General features: G+C 35.0%; 1 protein-coding gene across 14 annotated transcripts in view; it reads right to left on the reverse strand.

Annotated features, from left to right (window-relative positions):
• The window catches only part of SSBP2 (single stranded DNA binding protein 2), a 202579-nt gene that overhangs the window by 107402 nt on the left and 70091 nt on the right, over positions 1-25086 (reverse strand). For 11 of the 14 annotated variants that reach the window (XM_036411334.2, XM_036411336.1, XM_036411332.2 and 8 more), the window contains exon 4: positions 17486-17570. The exons of the other annotated variants lie outside the window; for them this stretch is intronic. In XM_036411334.2, coding sequence (XP_036267227.1) covers positions 17486-17570 — 85 coding nt within the window. The remainder of the gene's footprint in view (positions 1-17485; positions 17571-25086) is intronic. 14 annotated transcript variants of the gene reach the window in all.

Genomic DNA, 25086 nt, shown 5'->3' on the forward strand with positions numbered 1-25086 from the left:
GAGAAACAAGTATCAGTATGTACAGTTTCCAGTCTTGTATGTTAATACAAAATATTCTGCTTTTCTGCCTAGAGCACCAAGTAAACCAAGAGAAAGTTAAGTAAAAGCTCAAATATGCAGTCCCCTGCTCAGATTCTAGTAGGTAAATTAATGGTCTGGTACCTAATAAGTACCAACTGGTTGCAAGTTAATTATAGCATTTATTGCCGAGGTCTATGAGAAACAGAGAGAAAAGGATTAGTGGATGAGGTACACTACAGGTGACATCAAGAGTCCTTACGGATCAGAAATTTGAAGCTGGAGGTAACTATGAGCACATAACTCTGAGGATATGTAGCAATACTAGAGGCTGTGGGTTGGATAGAAGGTTTGAGCTGACATCTGGGTTAAATGTAAAATGAATGTGCTTGACTGGATGCTCCAAAAAATCACTTTTAACTCTAAAAATCTGTTACTTTAAAATTTATCCCTGACAATTTTGAGGAGGCTGTACCATATTAATAGGCACCTTCATAGCCTAAAGATCCAGTAAAAACAGGAATAACTCTGCTAAGTTAAAATGTTCAATTTCAGCTTTAAAAAAATAAAACAGTAGAGAGAGAAAATATGGTAACTTTTCCCTATAGAAGACAGAGGAAGAAGTTTTTGCTAGGGGGATTTATCATTTAAGGTTGCTTCTCTAAAATTGAGCATAATACAATGATTTTTTAAAATTATATTAGTATGGGAGGTAAAGTATATTTTATATTTTGTAGGAAAAGCTAAGAAGGGTAGTCTTTATAAACTTTCTTGTTGAAAATATTACATATGTCCTTTTTCTCCTCCAATGGCCTCTCCCAGCCGGCCCCCAACCCTGAGTCTTGTTCTCATAATAGAATCTCTGCGCCCTGTCTCCTCAATATTTCACACTTGCCTGCTTCCTTTTGAACAAGGATATAGTCGGAAAAATGCAATAAAAAACATGGTCATATAATTGCTTCAAAAACAAATACCTTGAATAGTTTAAACTTTATTCTAGCTACAACTTCTAACAAAAATTTTATATTCTGAAATTTAAATTGTACTAGATTAAAAATATAGAAACAGCCTTATGGGTGCTAGTCATGTTCTATCTCATCTAAGGCCTTTTGCTTACACCCAGTTTTTAAAAGGCTTTTTGTTTTGTTAATCTACTTTATTATTTATTTATTTGTTTGTTTGTTTGATTTATTTATTTATTTTGCTGTTGACACTATTACATATGTCCCCATTACCCCTCCCCCCACCCTTTGCCCCTCTTCACCCAGCCCCCTCCTCCTCTTCCATCTGGTCATCACCACACTATTGTCTGTGTCTATGGCTTACACCTAAAATGTTCTTTGGCTAATCCCTTCACTTTCTTTCAGCCATTTTCCCCTTCCTCTCCCCTCTGACAGCTGTCAGTCTGTTTCATGTATCCATGCCTCTGTCTCTATTTTGTTTTTCAGTTTACTTTGTTCATTATTTTCCACATAAAAGTGCGATCAACATCTCAGAGTAAATAGCTTTTCCCTTGGAATATAAACTGAGTTTGTTTAAGCATTAGGTTAAAGCTCTTTTTGCTTTGTCCAAGAAAAGCTATCTTCACATGACAAAACTATTCCTCTTTGTTTGGGGTTGAGGTCTATTAGCTGTTATTATATTTTCCTTTATAAACTTAAAAAATACTAAAAATAAATTCAATACAATAGTTTAAATATTATTTTCTTTATTTTGATGAAATTACATTTTAGAAAATTTATAGTACAGAAGATGAGATTTTTTCCATTTTAATCATTTAAAAAAGTTAACTGGTTCAATATTTATTCCCATAAACTCACAAAAAGCGATCATGTTTCTGAAAACAGTTTTATTAAGCCTAATGAATATTCACTCAATTTTTGTCTTCTATTTTACAGTTTAATTCCCATCCTAACATGTTTTACTCATATATAGAAGATATATAAATGAAAATTAAATGTGAAGAAAAAATTTATGATTATTATATATATGATTTATATAATCAGATAGATTACTCTTTTGACATATAGATATTTTAAAATATAAATAACAAAGGAACTATTTTTACAGCTTAACTGCATCAGAAACATAATGGATGCTACCTTCATTCTAAAAAGTTGACATTTTGATGCATTTGTCATCTAAAATGTGGCTTCCCATCTTTGCCCAACTAGTTTCAGAATATATTAGGTTACTGGTTATAGGTATAAAAACTACTACTTGTCTTTTAAATAGAACATGGCATTTTTGTTCATATTACTTAGCAAATAGCCATCCATATAATTGAGAAATTTCATAGCTTTTCCAGCTCTTACTTCAAATCCATCTTCACCAAATGCAATTTTCCATCAAACTAGGGTTATTACACCAGATGCTAAACATAGTATTCATGAGATTTTTTTTTTTTTTAATCCTCACCTGAGGATATTTTTTTCCATTGATTTTTAGAGAGAGTGGAAGGGAAAGGTAAGAAAGAAACATCCAAGTGAGAGAGACACATCAGATTGGTTGTCCCTCGTACACACTGATCGGGGCCGGGGATCAAGCCTGCAACCCAGGTACATACCCTTGACTGGAATCAGACCCACAATCCTTCAGTCGGAGGACCAATGCTCTAACCACTGGGCAAAACTGGCTAGGGCTTAAATTTTTAATGTAACTATATTATAGCACTTTATATGCTCAAAAACTGGTTTGAATCAGGTAAATTATAGTTAGTATAACACTGATATGTGTTATTTAATAAATTTTAAGAGTGTTTCTACACACATCATGAATCTGGAGGAAAGACACTGAACCAGCCAGTCGCTGAGCTATTCATTAATAGCTATGTGGTTTTAGATAAATTACATATTCAAATATTTGGTCTAAGATTTTAATGTTTCATGCAGATATTTACTAAGAGTTTTGTTGTATTAGATACAATTATTAGTTAACTGAATTTCTAGTAGTTCTTGCAACTTGTTTTTGAAAGAGTTTGAGAATATACTCAATTTTCACATTAAGGTGAATATTTAACATAGTTAAAATGTGCTAAACAGCTTTAGGCTAGTCATAGACACTCATGAAATATGTTCTACCTCTTGTTAGTACAAAGAAAGAGCTTTTTGTTTATATAGCTTTGCTATCCTGAACTTGACAACCCTTTAAAATTCTGTTTAAACCTTAGAGAATATCGCAAAGGAACAAAGTACAGAAGATTCATTCTTATAAGAAGTTGTTTTCCAAATAGTTGAGTATGTGCCAGAGGACAGCACTGGAAACAAAGGCCAAACAAGGAACCTATATGACAGGAAGAAAAACCAAAACCAGCACATACTGGTATATAAATGTTACAAGCATACAACTGTAAAACAGGACAGCTAAAATGTTTAGCAGCAAGAGGACCATCTGGTATGAATATTCAGTGAGGTGATAGGAAAACAGGTAAGAGCAAACTGAGGAAGATACCTAATACTGCTGTGCAGAAATTCTATACAGAAAAATTATGTTAAGTATATGCATAATCTAACTCATTAGGATGAGGCAGTTATAACTTTTTAAAATAATGGCCATAATTACTTTCCCATAGCTTTTTCACATATATTATCTTACTTGATCTTTAAAACAAACCTGTGAGTTAAGTACTAAGATAAGGAAACATAACAAGAGAGAAATGTGTAATACTTATAACTCATATAAACTATTTAAAAAGAAAAGTAGGTCTTCCTAGAAATAGTTCTAGAATCCACAAAAACATAAAATAAATATAAGAATCAGGCATCTGTGTCTCAATAGCACATACGCAAAAAAAAAATAATAATAATAATGATTGAATTAACATTTGCTTCAAGGTAATAATGTATAATTACCTTTCCCTCCAAAATACCCTCCCCATCTTCTATCTTCCCTTAGTTATGGTATTCTGTTTTGCTGACATTATCTTGTCCTTTTTCCCTCCTATCTTTACAAAACCTATCTTTAATTCAATTCCAGTCACCTCCTTAAGGCTTCCCCAGTGAAACCAATGTACTCTCATTTCTTTATTCTCCTCACACTGCATATTAGAAATTCCTAAATTTAGATTTTTACTCTAAAATGTTATTTGTAAATCATTATTTGAAACTTGGAATCGAGTTTTATGTAAGAAAACTTGTTATAAAATTTCCAGGTGCCTCACAAAAGCCTTTTAAGTTCATAATAATAGAAACATTACTTGAGATAAAAAATTATTTCATAATATTATAATAGCTTATAACAAGTGCTAATGTTTGTTCATTTAGCAGAACATGCGGGGAGGCTGGAAGGAGTGGGATTGAGTAATAGAGAAAAACACTCATGGTGATTGTGGGGGGCAGGGCAGGGAGACCTGGAGGAGTGTATAGGGGCAATAAATGGTGATGGATGAAGACCTGACTTGGGGTCTTGAACACATAATACAGTGTACAGTTGGTATGTTGTAGAATTGTGCACCTGAAACCTCTATAATTTTGTTAACCAATGTCACCCCAATATCGTCAATAGAAAGGGAAATAAAGAAGAGTGGGGAGTAGGGGTGGCTATAAAAGAGCAACAGAAGAAATCCGTATGTTCTGTACCTTGACTATGGCGATGGATAAGTGAACCTACACAAGATAAAAACCACACAAAAGTAGACACACACACACACACACACACACACACACACACACACAAATGAGAAGAAGTAAACTGGGGAAATCCAATTTAAATTAGTGGAATGGTCTTGTAACCAGAGGCTAGAGGACAGAACCTGGAACACAGAGAGGTATTCCCAGTGAGCAGGGCTGGGTCATGATCCAGGTACTGGTTGCATGTGCTCTGCTGGATAATCAGATCTAGTTATTGTACTAGGGTTTTTCAAGATGTCACCATGAGGAGAAACTAGGTAAAAGGTCATTGGGATTGCTCTGTATTTCTTACAAATGCAATTGAGTCTATAATTATCTCAAAATGTTCAATTAAAAAATTTAATTTAGCACAATCTAACCCATGTTCACAATAATCCACATCCCTCCCAACACTAAATATACTCACTCCCTTCTCCACAACCCCCAAAAGGCTCTTCCAAATTATAGCATTAGTTCAAAGTCCAGGATCTAATTATCCAAATCAGGTCAAGATGCAAATGATGTTCTTGGGTTCTGCAACTCAAGTACAATTCATCTCAATGTGAAGGCCTGTGAACTAAAAAGACAAGTCATCTGCCCACCATGCATCCAAAATACCCTGTTTTCACAGTCACGATAGATACTCTCATTCAAAAAGGTAAGGTGGTGGTATAGGCAGATAGGAGATATGTAAATGTCACTGGTCCATAATTCTTTTTATTTTATTTTTCAATTATAGTTGATACAAGATTTTATTAGTTTCAGGTGATTAGACATTTATATAGCTTACAAAGTGCTCACCTGAATAAGTCTAGTAATGGTCTACAGTTCTCATATCCAGCAGGGCTCACACAACCAATACCTTGGTGAGAGCTCAGTCCCACTCAGTGGAAATATTCCTCTGTGTTCTAGGTTCTGCCCTTTAGCCTCTTGGTTATATCTGACACATGCCTCCTGTCCATAAAAGAGCTCACGTTTATAACTGAGAACTTTTCTTCTGACCACAGAAGTTCAGGGATCTAAAGGTCTCTTTGGTGTTGCTTCAGTCCCTTTAAGTTAAGGCTGATATAATATTTTTTTATATATATTTTTTTACATTCAATGTTATCTTGTATTCATTTCAGGTGTACAGCATAGTGGTTGGATGACCAACTAATTTACAAAGTGATCCCCCAATATTTCAAGTAGTCACCTGGCACAATACATAGATATTACAATATTATTGACTACACTCCCTGTACTGACCATTTTGAAACAGGTTGATATAATTCTTTTTTTAACTTTAAAGTTTCTCATGTATCAATTTATAAACCAGTCACTCAGGCAAAAGCCCACAGATCTCTTTAAAGTAAGTCCCTCTCTGCCTTGATTCTCTGTGAGGCTGCTGTGGAGCCAATCCCTGAAGATTCTTAGAAGCCTTTATGCTTAACAGAGAGGAATTAGGAGACATGCCCTGAGTTATTTGGAAGGTTTTTTTGCATGTCTGAAAGTCTATGAGCCCACCTCACCTCTTTCTAAGGTCTTACAAAAGGTTTTACAGTTAGGCATTCGTTTCATTTTTACTTTGAGACCATATTTTCCTAACTCTTCTCTGGACTTATCTTTGTTCTGAGGCTCTTTCTTACTTTGAGAACTCTTTGCAGGCTGAAGAAACTGTCCTGGGCCCTTTACATTTCCTCCAATTACTTCTTGGAAACAATACTCTTTTTTCCCCTCCACTCATCTCTCTCCATCCACATCTCCAGAGATGTGGCTAAAAGAAATAGTCAACAACACTTACACTTTGCCAGACCCATCAGTTCATTAAGTCTCCTTTGCCAGACCCATCAGTTCATTAAGTATATTTTCGATTTCTCATACTACCATGCATGATAGCTTTGCTAAACTTTCTTCCACTAGATAATAAAGATCATCTTATTTTCATCCTCAAATAATATTGTCATCACCTTTTAAGCCCTCATCAACAGTACCCATGAATGCCTTCCAGGTTTCATGAACTGTCTTCTTCACCTGCCAGCTTGTCTCATGTATTTTTAGTTTCTGTTACAGCAATACCCCACTTCCAGATATTACATTCTGTTCTGATGAGTTATCTATATATATAAAAGGCTAAGCAATCATCCGACCATCCAACCAGCAGGCAGGTATAATGCACACTGACCACCTTCTTGTTTGTTGTTACATAACAAACCATCCAAACTTAGTAGCAAAAAAAATAACAACCCTTTTATTATGCTTACGGGTTCTGTAATCCAGAACTTTGGCCACTGAATAGTAGAAATGGCTCTTTCTTTAGACTCCATGATATCTGACCTCAGCTGTGAAGACTCGAATAGCTCCAGGCTTCCTTACTGTGTGGCTGGTGCCTGGGCTCAGATGGCTAGAAAGATGAGTGACTGTTGACTTTGGGACTGGATGGTGACTAGGTGTAAAAAGGAAGCCTCCTGAGAAGGAACCGCAAGCATTCCAAAAAACCAAGGCAGAAACGTCAAGGCTTCTTCTGGCCAAGCCTCAGAAACCAAGTAGTGTCACTTTTATTGATTGCAAGCAAGTCATTAAGGTCAGCCCAGCGTCCAGGGAAAGGAAACTGGACTCCATCTCTTGATGGGAGAGTGGCAAGGACACGCTGTGGAAAAGCAGGTGGATATATTGTTGCCGCCATCTTTGGAAAATTAAAATGCCCCAGTGGATATGAAAAGATTGATCAGGTTCAAGAGGAAAATAGCTGAGGCTTCAACTAATGACAACTCTACTGAAGTGATAATAGTTCAAACAATAAAAGTAATACTAAAATAATTTCTCAAAAAAAGTTAAAACTAGAAAAATATGACTATTTGTTATTGGGTTTGCCTTTTATGATAATAAAAACTGAGCCCTGCCTACCATGTGTGGCTCAGTGGTTGACCAAGGGGTCATGAGTTTGATTCCCAGGCAGGGCACATGACCAGGTTGCAGGCTTGGGTACCTGGTGGGAGATGTGCAGGAGGCAGTAGATCGATGTTTCTCTCTCATCAATGTTTCTATCTTTCTACCCCTCTCCTTCCCTCTTCCTGTAAAATAAATCAACAAAACATATTTAAAAACAAAAAAATGAGCCCTTATGGTTTTTGTTATTAGTTAAATTTTATAGTTCTACTCCATTATACTATCATTTGGGGGGGAAATATACATAAGGGTCTGAATGTACTTCTGAAGAGCTTATTGTACCAAACAATTTACACAAATAAAATTTGAACCTGGTAATGAAAACATGTGTATATCATCATTCAAAATAATTTACCACATTGCACAGGAAGGAAAAATGTTATATTAAGCAATAGCATATTCTTTACTTCTCTGCACATCAAATTCATTATCTCTCTCTATAAAAGCCTAATATGCAAATTGCCCCCTCAGGAGTTCAACCGGAGACCAGGAATTTGATAGCTCACTATGACATGAGCTGACCACCAGGGGAAGGCATGGGACGAAGGAAGACCCTGGCTGGCAGCCAGAAGACTTCAATCAGCGCTGACCACCAGCCAGAACTAGGGATTCTGCCTGTGCACAAATTCCTGGGCCACTACCAGCAGTCTAGTATAATAAGTAGTTTGGACCAAATAAGCAGTTCTAAAACTTTTTATTTACCATATTTGGACTGTTTTAGATTCTGAGGCTGTAAATATGCAAAACAAATATTTTTTAGAAAACAGTTGCTTATTCAAAAGTTTTACCTACCACCCTTGAAAAGGAAGTTCTTTAAAATCTCCCATAGCTTCAATCAAATCAACTTGTACACAAATGGGTTCTCAAAAAAGAATTAATAAAGAAATGATATAAAAATGATCCTAATTATGGCTACCAAAATCTCTTCCCTCATGATATCTTGCATAGAATTATAGTTGTTAGTAGTTGGAACATTTTCTTCTTTAAAAATCCAGATATTTTAACAATATATCATAGACATTTTATTTTTTTCTAATGTGTATAAATTACAGCGTTTATTCACTTTTTTAGAGACACAAGGTTTAACCTGGTGTATCCAGAAGAAACAGACAAAATTTTTTAAAAATTTACTTATTGTTGAGAGTATTATAGATGCCACCCCTGGCCCCCCGCCATTAACCCCTTCAACCCCAATCCCATCTGCTCCCCAGGCCTCCACCTCACTATTGTCTGAGTTCATGGGTTATGCTTGTATGCATACAAATTCTTTGGTTAATCTCTTCCTGCACCCCCTTCCCTCTGAAATAAGTATAACATACATTTTCTAAACATATATCTTTATTGATTTCAGAAAGGAAAGGAGGGAGAGAGAGATAGAACCATCAATGATGAGAGAGAATCATGGATCGGCTACCTCCTGCATGTCCTACACTGGGGATTGAGCCCACAACCCTAGCATGTGCCCTAACCAGGAATTGAACTGTGACCTCCTGGTTCATAGGTCAATGCTCAACCACTGAGCCATGCTGGCTGAGCACATACATTTAAAAGTTGGGTTTTAGTTTGAAAATAAAAACCTTAAATCCACATTTAACCTATGTGTACTTTCTTTTTCAAGAGATTCTAAGACATTCCTCGTAGAATGTTCAAAGGCTCAGGAGTTAGCAGCTGAGCTTTGGGAACTGACACTATCTATCTTCTGCTATGGCTGGCTGCAAATAATTCCTTGTATTACAATTGTAGTCCATATGGTAGATTTAAACCCAGAAGCCAGGGGGAAATATCAGGCTAACTAATGTGAAAAAGGACACCAACTTAATACTCAAAATAAATGCAATGAAGTTTAGAGACATTTCACAAAGTCTGAAAACATAGAACGGATTCTTATTAGTACAAAAGAGTGTCACGTCATTAGAGCCCTATCCATTATTTGTAGGACAAGTAATTATCGTTTCAACTCCTAACATATATTCTGGTAAGACACAGTACTTAGAATTGTGAGGCATTTATTTATTTTAAAAAGAGGTATGGACCCCTGACCTCAGTACCAATGCTCATCAAAACCAGAAAACAACAATAATTTAAAATGTGGATTGGTGTTAAGTAAAACTGAAGTTTTGCCAATATTTTTAGTTTCTTTACTTCAAATTGAAGGAAAAAGGAAATAAAAACAAGACAGAGACTTTCACTTTTTTTAAGCTGTCCAAAAACACACTAATTTTCTTTCTTTATTTACATTGATTCTTGAATTGTGGATACATGGTTTGCAAATATTTCCTCCCATTCCATGAGTGCTCTTGCTTTTATTTATTTATTTATTTATTTATTTATTTATTTTTCTTTTCCTTCACCATTTATCCCCCCTGTACCCTCTTCCAGCTCCATCTACCCTCTCCTGAGCACTAAAATGCAATCATTTTAAATGAGGTTGTATAATACATAAAAAGTAAACAAAGTGGCTATAGAAATATGACTTCAAATCTAAGGTATTTAGATATTTTTTCCTTTAAAAAATCTCCAGAATAACTTACTTTGACTTTTACATTTATGATTTTCATCTCTAAAAAAATCAGAAATGCATGCTATTTTTGAAAGTATCATATTGTGTGTGTGTGCTTTTTTTTAATGCTCTGGTGCTGTGGGCAACATAACCATAGGCAGTGTAACATTAACATAAAAAATAGTAAGAAGTCTTTCCATAGTCATCTTTTCACATTCACCAGAAATTCTATTTTAATAAAAATGAATACATCAGTGTGGGTAAAGGGGCTTAGGATGACATTCTTTTAAAATAAATACTTTGAAACAATATATTTTTCACATTGAAACAAACAATTAAAGTCATCCCTGTTCTGTTTCTTTTGTCTCTTTTCATTTATGTTTTATGATTTTACAATGTCTACATAATGCTTATATTATGCTAAAAATATTTTAAGTAAAGCAGAAATCTTCCACAATGCTTTACACTGTTCTTGATTCTCTTCCTTTATTCGTGTCGACCATGGAATGACTGAAATAACATATTGCCCCACAGGAAATCTCAGGATCAACAGAAATAGGAAAAATAGCAGAGAATCATTAGCAATACTTAGTTGCCACCCAGAAACAATCCTAGCAAACCAATGGCATGCTGGGAGTAGAGACACACGTACACCGCAGAGTAAGTGATGAATATATGTCAAACCAACCACAGCTATTCCCAAAACAAAATAAATATACAACTTACCATATCCTAGAAAGAATATTGGGAAGTTTGAAAGATTTATATATGGCAAAGGAAACTTAGCTGGAAATGAAAACAAGAATACTAATAATATAACAGATAAAAGAATAAGGCAAAAAAAAATGAATCTCATGTACCTGTTGTGGTGAACAACTTATATATTGACTGATAAACATTAATATATAACTACAATTGTTTTTATCATCTTAATGAATTTTAAGTGTAACTTCACTTGTTCTTAGCCTATTAAGATCTCTGGTATACATGGATTGTTTAGGAGAATTATGGTACAATTTTACACCATTCATCTATTTAAGCACTTACTAAGGCCACTATATGCCAAAATCTATATTCATATCAAAAGGTATGTGTACTTACTCTTTCCATATGTATAAATTTTCACTGCTCTTGCAATATAATACTATACTACCTCTCTCTACATGTGTTCCTATTTGATATTTCAACCGTCTTGAGAAAGCTCTCTCTTGCTAGATGGCAAGCCCGGAGGAAAGGGACTCTATCTCTTTTGCTCACTGCTACATTCCCTAGTGCCATGCCTCCTGAGATATAAAGCCTGTGCTACCTGCTTTGATTCACTTGTTTTGTCTGTACGAGTTGCTGTCTTATCTTAATTTGTTTTGAAATACAAAGTGAGTAAAAGTAGCATGAAATGACCTTCCCACAACTACATATTCAGTTATATTAAGATAAGAAATAACAAATATTTATTAGATTATGTTTTATTTAATCATTCATTTATGCAAATATGTCTCCCAATGTGACTGGCACATCTCACATCAGGTACCATGTTGGGCACCAGGAATGAAAAAGACAAAGCCTATTCCCTGAGGAAACTCACAAATTATTAGAGAAAATATCTGGTGACAAACATCTAATCACAAGGACATTAAGGAGGAGCACAAAGGATGTTGCAGGATCACAGCAAAGAATGCACCTAAGTCTCTGCAATCGTTTCTAGAGAAGTATTTTCCTAAAAAATATATAATTATCTGTAAAAAAAATCTTCTTGAGGGGTGCATAAAAGCATTCGTCTCCTATTATTTTCAGTATATATTATCACGTTTATATATCATTTTTAAAAACTATCCCATTACTATAAGCCTATAACCTAATCCTTTCTAAATGTTATAAACAATCTATTTGGAAAGAATACAAAAATTAGCCACATGTAACCAACAATTATGGTTTAAACCTATTACTTAACTTAAATATTTCAAAGATCTGAAACATTACCAATTTCCCTGACTACTGCATTCTCATAATATTTATTAACCATCTATTATTTGACAGACCCCAGAGAAGAACAAATATAATTCTCTGCTTCTCACTATTACAATGTGATTTCATTACCATTACACTAGAGCAATAATATATTTTGACTCTGTCTTTGCTTTAGGACCATTAGGGAATCTTCCATTCATATCAGAGATCTAAAATTATAATCACTGTATGTTTTTCATTAAAATTTGGTAGCATATATTTATATGTTTCCTACATATTTTTAAATGAATGGAATAAAAATGAAATTGTTAAATAAAACAACTCTATGTTAAGCGGTAGCAGTAAACATAATTTAATTCCACATAAAGGCAATGACTGCAATTTCCGAGTGAAATAAAAATAGACAATGGGAAGAAAAGCTAGTACAATGAACTTTACATGTTAATAGGTATTATATTTAATCACTTGGAATAATGGTTTACTTTTTACTTATAATACTGTAATAGATACCAGCTATGTGGCAAAATAATTGTTCTATAATAAAGTCTCTATATTCCCTTTCAAAGTAAATTCCTAATTATTAAATCTTTTGCCAAGATTTCTGATTTTAATCCCCTCTGGAAAAGGGGGGTAAGAGACATACTGTACAGAATCTGTAATAACAGAGAAGAAACAAACAGATTTGTTTGGAGATCATCCAAGTTTCCTGCCATCAATTCTCTAGGATGAACTACTACGATGCCTGGAAACACATTAAAAACCACTGTGCATATTCTGTTTTTAAAGGTAATCATCTTCACTGTGTTTTAAAATTCATTATTTTAAAAATTAAAAAAATATATAGAAAACCACACAAAATAAATGTATGGCACTGCGACATTCTATAAAACAAACACTTGGTTATTATAAAGTAACCACCATGGCAGCCAGGAAAAATAGAACCCTGCCAACCTTCTCAGAAGCCCTTTCTTTCCATGAGCCCCAATCCTAACCTCTGCCTACTTCCAAGCAACCATTATCTTGACCTGTATAATAATAATTTTCTTGTGTTTTCTATAGCACTGTCATCCAAAAGTGCATACTTACCCACTATTAACTGTTCATCTCTACATGCACTATTAATTTACATATAGCACTGTATACATTTGTTAAATACTATTTAAGTGAACATATTTTACAATATAAATGCAAGAAGATCAAAGTTTTACCCATCTTAAATATTTTATCCTTTTCTCATAGACAAGATGATTTTCAAGGAAAAGGATATTAACATTGTATCTGTAACAATTTGGCAAATCTATAATAAAAGGGAAATATGCTAATTAGACTGGATGGAAGCTGGGCTGCGAGGGAAGCCAGAGGGAAATCCGATGCTTGTAGCTAGGGGAAGGAAGGCCTACTTTTGCACAAATTTTGTGCATTGGGCATCTAGTGAAATAATAAAGTAACAAAAATCCATTATAAAGAAGCAATGCTCAGAAAACAAATCAAAAAAATTTTTTTTTCTAAAAACCAAAAGCCAGAAATGTTTCTGGGATAATAATTATCCAGAAAGATTATTAAGTTATAGAATGAGCCGAAGCTGGCTTGGCTCAGTGGTAGAGCATCGGTCTGTGGACTGAAAGGTCCCAGGTTCGATTCCGGTAAAGGGCATGTACCTTGGTTGCGGGCACATCCCCGGTGGGGGTGTGTGCAGGAGGCAGCTGGTTGATGTTTCTCTCTCATCGACGTTTCTAGCTCTCTATCTCTCACCCTTTCTCTCTGTTAAAAATCAATAAAATATATATTTTTAAATAAAATATAATTTTTTTAAAAAAATTATAGAATGACTCAAAATTATATCTATTCAATTTTTATATATCTCTTTTAATATGTGCACATAAAAAAAAAGTCTTTCATGAGAAATGCTGAATGACTATACACAGAACATGGTGGTATGAAAACATTTTACTAAGTATTTCATTTTCTAATTTCAGAAGAGAAATTGGAAGTCAACAAAAGGTAAATTTTAATCTGCTTTAAAGTAACTTTCCTGAATATAAGTTAATATTAACCATAAATATTTGAAAAACACAAAAATACTGGTTATATATTGACAGAAATAATGCATAATGTCAATATCAAAAGACAATTCCTTTAACAGTTGAACTTACTTTTTATTAAGAGGGTTATTCATTATTTATTTCATTATACCTCCACTATTTCTTCAAAAAACAATAGTTTATCTTTCATTATCCATTAAATCTTATAGATAGACTATAAAATAACAAGACTACTTTTTAAATATAGCATAATTTATACATGCAAGTATTTTATTTTATTTTAAAGATATATTATAGTTAATGAAAAAAATATTTTTCAGTAGGCTTCCTTGAAAACTTCCTTGAAATTCATTCAGTATACATACTAATTACTATTATAGAAATGTTTCCCAATGGACTCTAATACAGGAATATAATGTTCTAGAATTTTACCAAAATCTTACTGTGTTCCTATTTCTCCTTTTCTTTCCTGAGTCCTCACACTTCTATATCTACATGTTAAAAATGAGTTATATTGATAATTTTCAGAAATTATCTATTAAGAATTCAGAAAATCCAACTCATGAAAATTGCCATAAAAGTGTGCTTTAGAAGACAAATGTATTTTAAAAAATCCAACTGTAATAAAAATAAAGCAAGTCAAACTCTATCTTTTTACCAAACTCCACTAAAAAATTTTTTTTGGAGATGTATTACAAGTGAAAATAAATTGGCTTAAAAGTATAATAAAATGCTATCTAAGAATAAATTAAATTTTTTCAAATTAATATTTAAGATAAAATTATAAAAATCTGATAAAGCATGTGTTAATACCCTGTTTCCCTGAAAATAAGACAGTGTCTTATATTAATTTTTTCTCCCAAAGTTGCGCTAGGTCTTATTTTCAGGGGATGTCCTATCTTTCCATGCGCTAGGTCTTATTTTTGGGGAAACACAGTATTAATAATAAATTAAAGAATACTGACCTTTTTTAAAACTACATATTTTTAGGCCAAATTACGTGATAAGAAGTTGTTCTTTCTTTAAAATCTACTCTAATTTCATTCCTACTTCTGGTCAATGCTCATTTCAAAAACTTGAAATAATGAAGTGGGTTTCTAAAGCTAATAAGTATGAATACTCTCTGAAATACTGAAAATGCCTTTAAAATGCAAAATGATTATGATAATGATGATGATGGCAATGACAATATCAGTGATGATTTGCATAATGCTTCTAAGGAAGAGATGCTAAATTAATTCTATAGTCCCTGTAAGATTTCCATGATGAACAGCAGGGCGCATCTTTCTATACAATTGAATTTTGAAAGAGTACTGAGATAGTTAATTTCTTAAAATGTAGATGCACAGCCTGGCTGGTGTTGCTCAGTGGTTGAGTGTCATCCTATGCACCAGGAGGTTATGGTTCAATTCCAGGTCAGGGCAAAATGCCTCTGTTGCAGGTTCAATCCCCAGTAGGGAGCATGCAGAGGCAGCTGATCAATGAATCTCTTGTCATTATGTTTCTATCTCTCTCTCTCTTTCCTTTCCTCTCTGCAATCAATAAGAAATATATATATTAAAAATATATAGATCCACAAATATATGTCCTTTAGAGTAGAACACTAGTAGTCAGGGAATGGCATGTGAGCTTTGCTTGATTTTTTTTTTTTCTACTTAAAAAAAATGCAGCCTCTAATAAAAATAATTCCATCTAGTTGTCAAAATTGGTGGTTATTTAAAAAAACTTTTCCCACCATAGGCAGGCCAAATCTAGGCATGTCTTTCCTTGTGTAAGAGAGAGATGAGACCAATTTCCCTCCTCTAGCCAGGTTCCTGATACTCCTCCTGGTTGGCTCTCTGCTTTACTCCTGCCCATCAGCCAAAAGTAAAAAAAAGGAAAACGAGGTAGTTCTGATAGTGTATCCTGGGCCCTGTGTATCTGCCTTTCTCTCCTTTTTCTTTATATGCAGTAGCAAATTCCATTCATCTTGTCCTGGAGAACTATGATTTAATACATTTCAAGCTTAGTTATTTAAAATAATTCATATCTGATTAGGTAATCGTGAGCATTCACACTTAAATCAGTTTGGTAAATGTTTCAAGTATTACACAGTCCCTGCCAGGTGCCAAGGATTTTCACTTCTCTTAGGTCTGCCTGCTCTTTGTTGTGTTACTTTTGGGGTTATCATTCTGCTGGCTATGTCTACTTTTCATTCTAATGCTGAAGTATTTCCTTTGAAAGAACAGGGTCTTTTTCCCTTTTGAGCCCTGGTTCTGGTTTTTAAGGCTACTTATCCACTAATGCTTCCCTTCTACCAACTAAACTAGCATTCCCCTGGCTAAGTTTTAGATACTTACTATCAGATACTTCCTCAAGCTGAAGCCCCCAACTCCATTTCCTCCAACCCACAGAAACTGGATTTCCTTAGTCCCCAACTCCATCTGTCCTCTTACAGTCAGTTCTATGAACACAGTTATTTTCCAGCCCCTTTACAATACCGTCTCTTCACTATTAAATACGTTTTTTTCCCTTGGGAAAATCTTCCTTGTTTCTTCATCTCTCTCTCTTTTTTTAAACAATTCTTCTCCCCTATATCATTAACTCTCTAAAATCACATCTGCAACCTGGCTGGTGTGGCTCATGGCTGAGTCTCGACCTATGAACCAAGAGGTCAATGGTTTGATTCCTGGTCAGGATACCTGATCAATGTTTCTCTCTTATCCATATTTCTATCTGTCTATCCCTCTACCTTCCTCTCTCTCTCTAAAAAAAAAATCAATAAAATGAAAATATTTTTTAAAAAGCACTTATGTGATTTAGTTCTTTTAAAAATGTCTTAATATACTAGTACATCACTCAGCAAAGGACAGACCACTGCCCTTCTTTAAAAATCTTTTATAAAAATCACATTTTCATTTTGCACAGAATTTTTTGCTCTCTTATCTTGTATTTCCTTTAATTCACGTAAATTTTACTTGTGGAACTGAATTCAGTAACAGGGATATTTAGCCTTATGGCTGCAATTACTCTTATTTTCCTGTTCTTGAGGCACTTCAAACTCTTATGATATGTAATGAAAATTAGCAAAAAAGAGAAAAATATTTCTATATATAGTTAAAATCTTATGTGCAATATCACTTACATCATTCTTATGACTTTGTGAGATAAATAATTACTTACTTAATTGTTATATCATAAGTCAGTCATGCTTAAGATAAGAAATATCCTTAATGGTGCGGAGTTAGGACTCTCTCTTACCTTGAGCTTCTTCAATAAGACTCAAAACCCACTGTGACTTAGTTTGTAAGTTATGAGCTTATTTTTCATAAAAAATACAACAACGTCTTAAGCACCAAAAGAAAATAATAGATGGCCCAATGCATTTTCAAGAGCAGCAGTAACAAAGAAAACTGATGAAGTATCAGTAAAATTATATATGGACTTACATAATCGTGGAAGGCTTTTGCTTCACTTGAATGTTCACATGTTTCCCGTCTTTCTGGAGCTGCACAGTAGAGATCCCAAAATACACTACAAAAGTAATTGCGGTAACATTAAGAAAATCACACCAAATGAGAGATAACCATGCAAAAATAGAAGATATATTATTTTTATATAAATGTGTTTTGTTCAGAAGAAATATTTCTTTCAAAGACAAATTCAGACAAAAATATTCATGCAGTGATAGGGTATAATGTAGCTATTGTTCAGAAATGCTAATATGATATTTCTAAAAGGATAAAATAATTTTTTGAAAATTTGAAACTGTCTTTCTTGTTTGTATACATGGCAAACATGATTGAAACAATTATAGCAATTTTCACATTTTCCCATGAAAAACTAAAACAGTAAAAAAAAAAAATCCTAATTTAATCACTAAAGAATAAAGTGATTCGTTAATTTTTTTCAGGATAATTTTGTTGTACAACTCACAAGCCAATACCCTAACCATTAAGTCACATTGGTCAAACAAATACTTTTTTAAAAAATATATAAATGTCCTCTTGTTTTCCCTTGCAATAAATTACCAAAATAGGTTATTAATTTTGAAAATTAAAAAAATCTCACTATTCAAGAATAATGAGAAAAGGCAAGAGGAAATTGGTTGGGGAAAAAATAATTATACTACTTATTCTGGTCATCCTTCCATCTATAAAATTAACTATGAGCATGAGCAAGGAATTCCAAAATCAGGAAAGCAAATGTCTAAAAGTATTACTGGCGATTAGCCTGTCCTGCTAATTACTAGCTCAAGTTGCTTAAACAAATTGGAAACATAATCTCCTCCTTTATAAAATGGAGTTGTTTAGAAAATTAAATTATAAGACATAAGCACAGTATCTAATTCATATAATATCAATGCTATATCAAAACTTATGGGATGCAACAAAAGCAGTGCTAAGTGGAAAAATTAAAGCTATAATATTTACAATTAAAAACAGAATGATCTTAAATCAACAACATAACTTTAAAACTTAGGGAACTAGAAAGGAACAAATTAAACCAAAAAGCTAACAGAAGGATATAATAAAGATTAGAGTAGTGATCAATGAAATAGAGACTAGAAAAACAATAGAAAAAATTATTGAAAACAAAAGTTAGTTCTTTGAAAAAAAATCAACAAACTTGACAAACCTTTAGCTAGATGGACTAAGAAAAATAAAAGATTTGCCCTAGCCGGTTTGTCTCAGTGGCTAGAGCATGGGCCTGTGGACTAAAGGATCCTGGGTTCAATTCCAGTCAAGAGCATATACCTTGGTTGCAGGCTCGATCCCTGGTCAGGGTGCATTTGGGAGACAACCAATTGATGTGTCTCACACTGATATTTGTCTCTCTGTCTCTCCCACTCCCTCTCCCGCTCTCTAAAAATCAATAGAAAAATATCCCTAGGTGAGGAGTAACCAAAAAAAAAAAATTTTTTTTAAAGATTCAAATTACTAAAGACTCTACCAAAAAACTGTTAGAACTAATAAATAAATTCAGTAAAGTTGAAAAATATAAAAATCAAAATAGAAAAACTGTTTAGTTTCTATACACTAACAATAAATTATCAGAAAGAGAAGTTAAGATATAGAATTGTATCAAAAAGAATAAAATACCTAGGAATAAACTTAATCACAGCAGTGAAGGTCTATCCACTGAATATTATAAGACACTGATAAAAGAAATCAAAGAAGATACAAATGGAAAGATATTCCATGCCATGGATCAGAGGAATTAATGTTGTTAAGATGTTCATACTACCCAAAGCAATCTACAGATTCAATGCAATCCCTATCCAAATCCTAATGGCATTTTTCACAAGAAACAACAACAACAACTCTAAAATGTGTGTGGAACCACAAAAGACTGAGTAGTCAGAGCAATCTTGAGCAAGGAGAACAAAGCTGGAGGCATCACACTTCCTGATTTCAAACTATTTTACAAAGCTATAGTAATCAACAAATACTGAATTCTTTTCTCTACAATCTGAGATGTTGGAGGCTAAGATGATTTTCAGTTCCTCTAATCCTTACAGTTATTAAGCTTGAAACCATACTATTATTCTTAAAATGCGGTGAATTCATCATCATGAACAACACTTTAGATTTACAGTCCTTATATTCTTAAGTAGAAACAAGTAAAAAATCTGTATTTTACAAATGAAAAAAAGAGAATCAAACTTGAAAAATATAAAAATATTTGTTCTTATAGTATTAAATTTTCCCCCACACAAATCAAAAGAAAGCACAAGATTCCCAAGTTGAGAATTCTTATCCAAAAACAGTTTTCCTTCTATCCCGAGGATGTGAGAGAAATGACGTAGCTATTTATCAGTATCTCCTGGGAACACAGGGAGCAAAATGGTTGTCAGGGAAGTCTACAAGGTGAATAAACACACCAGATATGTCCCAGAAGATGGGATGCTAACTCAATTATATAACCTATATGCCACCGGCCAGGTTCAGGACTATTTGAAAATAAACATTGACAGAAGTAGAAAAACTTTGGGGAAAACATTTTTTTTTTTCCCCCTGAGGAACAAGCCATGTTATTATAAACTCAAGTCTCTTAATAACTAAATAAGTTATTTCTCTTTGGCCCAAAATTATATGATCAATGAATAAAGAAAATTACCCATTCCTAAGATTAAGGAGGGTTTTTCATAAAATATACATGTATCTGCTCATCACCTTAGACCTTCCACATTCATGGACTTGTCTGATTCCTTAGCGTTACTTAATATTTTTTAAATGAAGGCATCACATTTTGCCCCACTATCACAAAATTCTCACAATACTTCTGAGTTATTAATAAATTCATATTTTAAAGTATCAAAATAGCTTGTATTAATAAGTGTATGCTAAATTCAAGCATCACATACTAACTACTACATATTCAGCACTTAATCTGCCTATTATTATTCCCATTTTATGGATGAGGAAACTGAGGCTTAGGAAAGCTAAATAACTTGCGTAAGTGTCACAGTTAACGGAAGAGCTCTGTTTAAACCTTTTAATTCTCAGATTATTTTGTCTCTCATGTGAATACGGAATTAAGAGTTCTTATTTTGAGATGCCTTATGCTGATTATGGGCAGGTTTATAAAGCTCTGGCAGTCTAGGCAGCATCAGTTCTCATGAACACCTGGTAGGTACCTGTCCTAGACAAGACAGCAAGCACTCTGCTCTCCTACTTTTGACCCTTCCCCTCGAACCCATTTCCTGAGTAGCCTATAGCAACCATCCCTTCATGCTCTCAGTCGCTGCCAGTGATCCATGGGTGCCCCAATATAGACTAGACTTAGAAGAGACAACTTTCCTGAGTCCCACTTATATCTACTGTCTGGAATTAGTCGCTCATGATGCTCAAAGGGGAACTGTAATTAATTTCTTATTAATAGTGGGCACACTAAATTCTGTTCTGTATTTAAGAAATAATATCTGTTGCAGAGACAAATACTGGCTGAAGTTCTAACTCTAAATCTGACCCTGAGGAAATAGTTTTGTATCTTAGTTTCTTTATGTGAAAAGAGAGAAATATGTTATGCATTTTACAGGTTTTTGTATAGACATAAAGAAATGGTATATGCAAAAGTACTTTTATAGGTAGTACTAGAGACTTAGTGCACAACATTTGTGCACTTGCGGGGGGGGGGGGGGGGACGCACAGAGTCTAGGAAGGGTCCCTCAGCCTGGCTGAGCCCTTTTGCAGTCCGGGAGCCCTCAGGGGATGCCAGTTTAAGCGGGCAGTTGGACATCCTTAGTGCTGCTGCCTCTGCAGCAGTCAGTGGCTCCCACCACCACTTCTGCACCAGCCTTCAGCCCAGCTTGTGGCTGCGCGGCTCTCCCCTGTGTGAGTGCACTGACCACCAGGGAGCAGCTCCTGCATTGAGCTGCTCCCTGGTGGTCAGTGTGCATCATAGCAACCGGTTATTCTGCCGTTGGATTGATTTGCACATCACTCTTTTATTATATAGGATGGCTAAGAAAAAGTTTCTTATTAATTGAGTAAATTTTTCTTCAATTTCCTTTTAATCCTTTGCATTCAGTGAAGATTCCATCCGTTTTTTAGTCTTCTCCCCAGCACGCTTTGCTCTCTGTATTCCACATTTCTTCCCCAGACACATTTTCCTTTTCCTCTACAGCCTGACCACCTCTGCGCTTTGCTTTCTCTTTCGCTACCACTTTTTTATTCCCTTCTCATCATGACTATACCTCTTCTATCCTAGCTGTCACCTACATTGTCTTATATTGCTCTTAGTTTAACTTAATTCAGATAAATAATTAGCTATGTGATACCTATTACAAGCCAGAGATATACAAGATGAGTAAGAACCAGCTGACAAGTATAAATGTTATACCATTCTAGTGAGCCAGTTGACTAATTTAAATGCTGTAGTTTTTATATAGATATTTGGTTATTCTTAGCTATTCCTGATGTCACCCATCACATCCTATAATGTTAAGAGTGCTAACATACTGCAGGATGTGACCTCCTAGAGCCAGGTAAAAAGACTGAATTCTCATAATAATCTTAGTTATTAGTTTATTTTCCTGCAATGTAATATATTTAATTTCAGGATATAGATACATTGGCCCAACGTTATTTCAAAAGGTGTTTTATATCTATAATGAAGTAAAAATGAGACATAATTTAAGCCGTTACGCCTTTAAATACCAAGTTTTTTTTAAGTTACATAAATTGGAAAGGGGAAGTTTCTTAGCATTTCTTTTTCAGAAATTCATTAAAGAGTTGGGAGCTTTTATTAAAGTGTACAAACAAGAAGTAAGTTATCAAAGGAGATCTGACTAAGGTAATGGTAATGAACCATGGGAGGCAGGAGAAATAGTACAGCAATGGGCATTGAGCAAACTGAGAAGAAAAAATAGTGATAATGGAAATCACATCAGAAACAAGACAAAACAGTTCCAGAAAGCAAAATCACACACTCTGTCCCCTCCTCCTCTCTCAGGCCTTTGCCCCTCCTCTCTCCTGTCTGCATTTTTGTGCATGTATATTTCTCTCTACCCATCTTCAACCTCTCCCCCTGTTCCCGCAATCTATATACACGCTCAAAGCTAGTCTATTTTAAAATCCAAAGTGTTAGGTCATGTTCTATTGTTAATCCTGAAACAGTTACACACACGTCAGCTACCCCCGAGCTCCACACCAGCACTGCAGCAGCCTTCTTAATTTCCCTTTCACCATTTCACTGAAAGTGCTCTCCCAAGACCACCACACCCACCTTACTTCCCGATTCAGAAACAGCTTTGGGTCTGTTTACTTACACTTACTACAGGATTTAATCTTTCCTTCTAATGCCTTTCCTGGTTCCCATACATTTTTCTCTCCCAATTACCCTCCTTCCTCTCCAATCATTTTCCTTTGAGGATCCTCTCCATCCATCCACACTAAAATGTTGACTTTCCCCGGGGTTCCAACCCCAGACCCTGCTCTTATGTGTTACACTGGGCGGTTGCAGTATGGTCAGTGCTGATCATTCTCAAGCCAAGAGGGGCCTGTCTCAGAGCCACAGGCCCAGATCTCTGATGTTGTATAGGGCATCTCTATCAGAATTTCTCACAGGAACCTTGGAATTTAGCATCTCCCAGTTAAATTATGGTCTTTTTTAAACCCCGTTCCTCTCTCTATCCTCCTCATTCAGTCAATGGCATCCCTGTTCATCCCACCATCCAAATCTAGAACCTGAGAACCTCCTCCTTCACTCTAACTATTGTACTCAGTGTTCACTATCCGGGATCCATCACCTAATCACCTTAAAACTGGACGATTACATTGCCTGAAAACTAGAATCTACCTTTGTTCTCAACCCTTTTAATCCGTCTTTATGTTGATGCCAAGTGAGTGTCTCAATCTAATTGTGTTATGTACCTTGTTTAAAATATTTGAGCTTTATTCCAAAACCCTTGATGTACTCCTGGACTTTGTAATCTTGCTCCTGCCTTTGTCTCCAGCCTTACATTCTATCACTTCACAGTAGTGCACCTACAATTCAACTGGTCCAAGCTACCTGTTACTCCTTGATTGCATGGTCATCCCTTTCAAGACCTCATACTAACTATTCCTCTGCCAAAATACCCTTCATTCACCAGCTCTCAGCTCAACTCAGATCCACTTTCTCCACTCAGGCTTTTCTAGTTCTCCCTAGCTAACGTGGGTATTCCTCCTGCACTGCTATTATAAGCAGCACATGTCTCACTTACAATGCTATTGACTGTATTTCAGAGCGGCTCCTCCAGATAGCTAAGACCAAAAAAGCCAAAGGATTCAGTGAGCTACTATCAACCCTCTACAGTGTGAGACTAGGTTAAATTCATGAGAAAGGGAGTAAAAGGGAAATACGTGCAACAATAGAATTAATCCAATACTGGAAAACCTCACTTTGTTAGCCCACTAATCCAATAGGGACAGGCGTCTAACTGGTTTCGTATGCCACTTTGTACACCTATAATTGGAAACATTCAAAAGGCAAGGGTGAAGAGACTCAATTACATTCAACAAACAGTTAAGTATTTACATTCTAGGTCTAGGAATTATGAACAGGTATTACATAAAATGAAAAGTGGACTTTTATAATACTATATATTACAAGACATTGGTCTCATGACCCAGGAAAGCAGCACAATGATAGTGCTTAACTGCAATGAACCGTTGTTCCAAATACAGGAACAGCCCTGAACCAAAGGCCTACACCTGTTCCTGCCACACACACATGAGACAAACAAGGGAAACCCACAACCACAACTGACCAAGTGCGGTTCCATTCACTACGGAACTTCTAGGAAGGCATGTTTTCAGGAGAGAGGTGAAAAAGATGATGGCATTTAATAATGTACCAAGGAAGCCATGTGCAGAGCACTAGAAGAGGTCTTTAGTTTCTTCTTTTAAATACGCTGCCGAGAGATGAGCATATAAGACTCTGAACAGGAAATGCTTCTAATTGAAGAAATGAGAAAAAATGGAAGAAGCAAAAAAAAAAAAAAAAAAAAAAAAGCCTAGCTGGTTCATGCAAATACCTGCAGTACCTACTGATTGCTGTTGCAGAAAAGAAAAGTCATATCTAAGTATACAGGTGCTGCAATGAAATCTGTAAGTTCTGATATCAACTGGGCCTTCAATACAGCCTGACAATCTTTTCGTGTGTTCCTGATCAGTTCTTTATCTCTAAGTCTATATAGAATTATCTTAATTTTTTTTTTTTTTTTACTATCCTTCCCTCTCCTCAAAACTCACCATCACCACCCCCACCATCAGTATCTTCAGGTTTAAATGAGGTCATGAGGGTGGGGCCCTCATGATGGAATTAGGGCCATTATTAGAGAAACCAGATAGCTAGATAGCTAGCACCAATGTGTCCCCCATCCCCGTCTAGAGTACATGAGAACACATAAGAAGGCAGCCATCTACAAGCCAGGAAGAGATTTCTCACCAGAAACAAACCATACTGCAGCTCGGTTTTGGACGTCTAGCCTCCAGAATTGTGAGAAAGTAAATTTCAGTTGTTTAAGCCACTCAGTTTATGGTATTTTATTACGGCAGCCCAA

Source organism: Pipistrellus kuhlii, unplaced genomic scaffold (genome assembly GCF_014108245.1).
Source record: "Pipistrellus kuhlii isolate mPipKuh1 unplaced genomic scaffold, mPipKuh1.p scaffold_m20_p_4, whole genome shotgun sequence".
NCBI classification, from domain to species: domain Eukaryota; kingdom Metazoa; phylum Chordata; class Mammalia; order Chiroptera; family Vespertilionidae; genus Pipistrellus; species Pipistrellus kuhlii.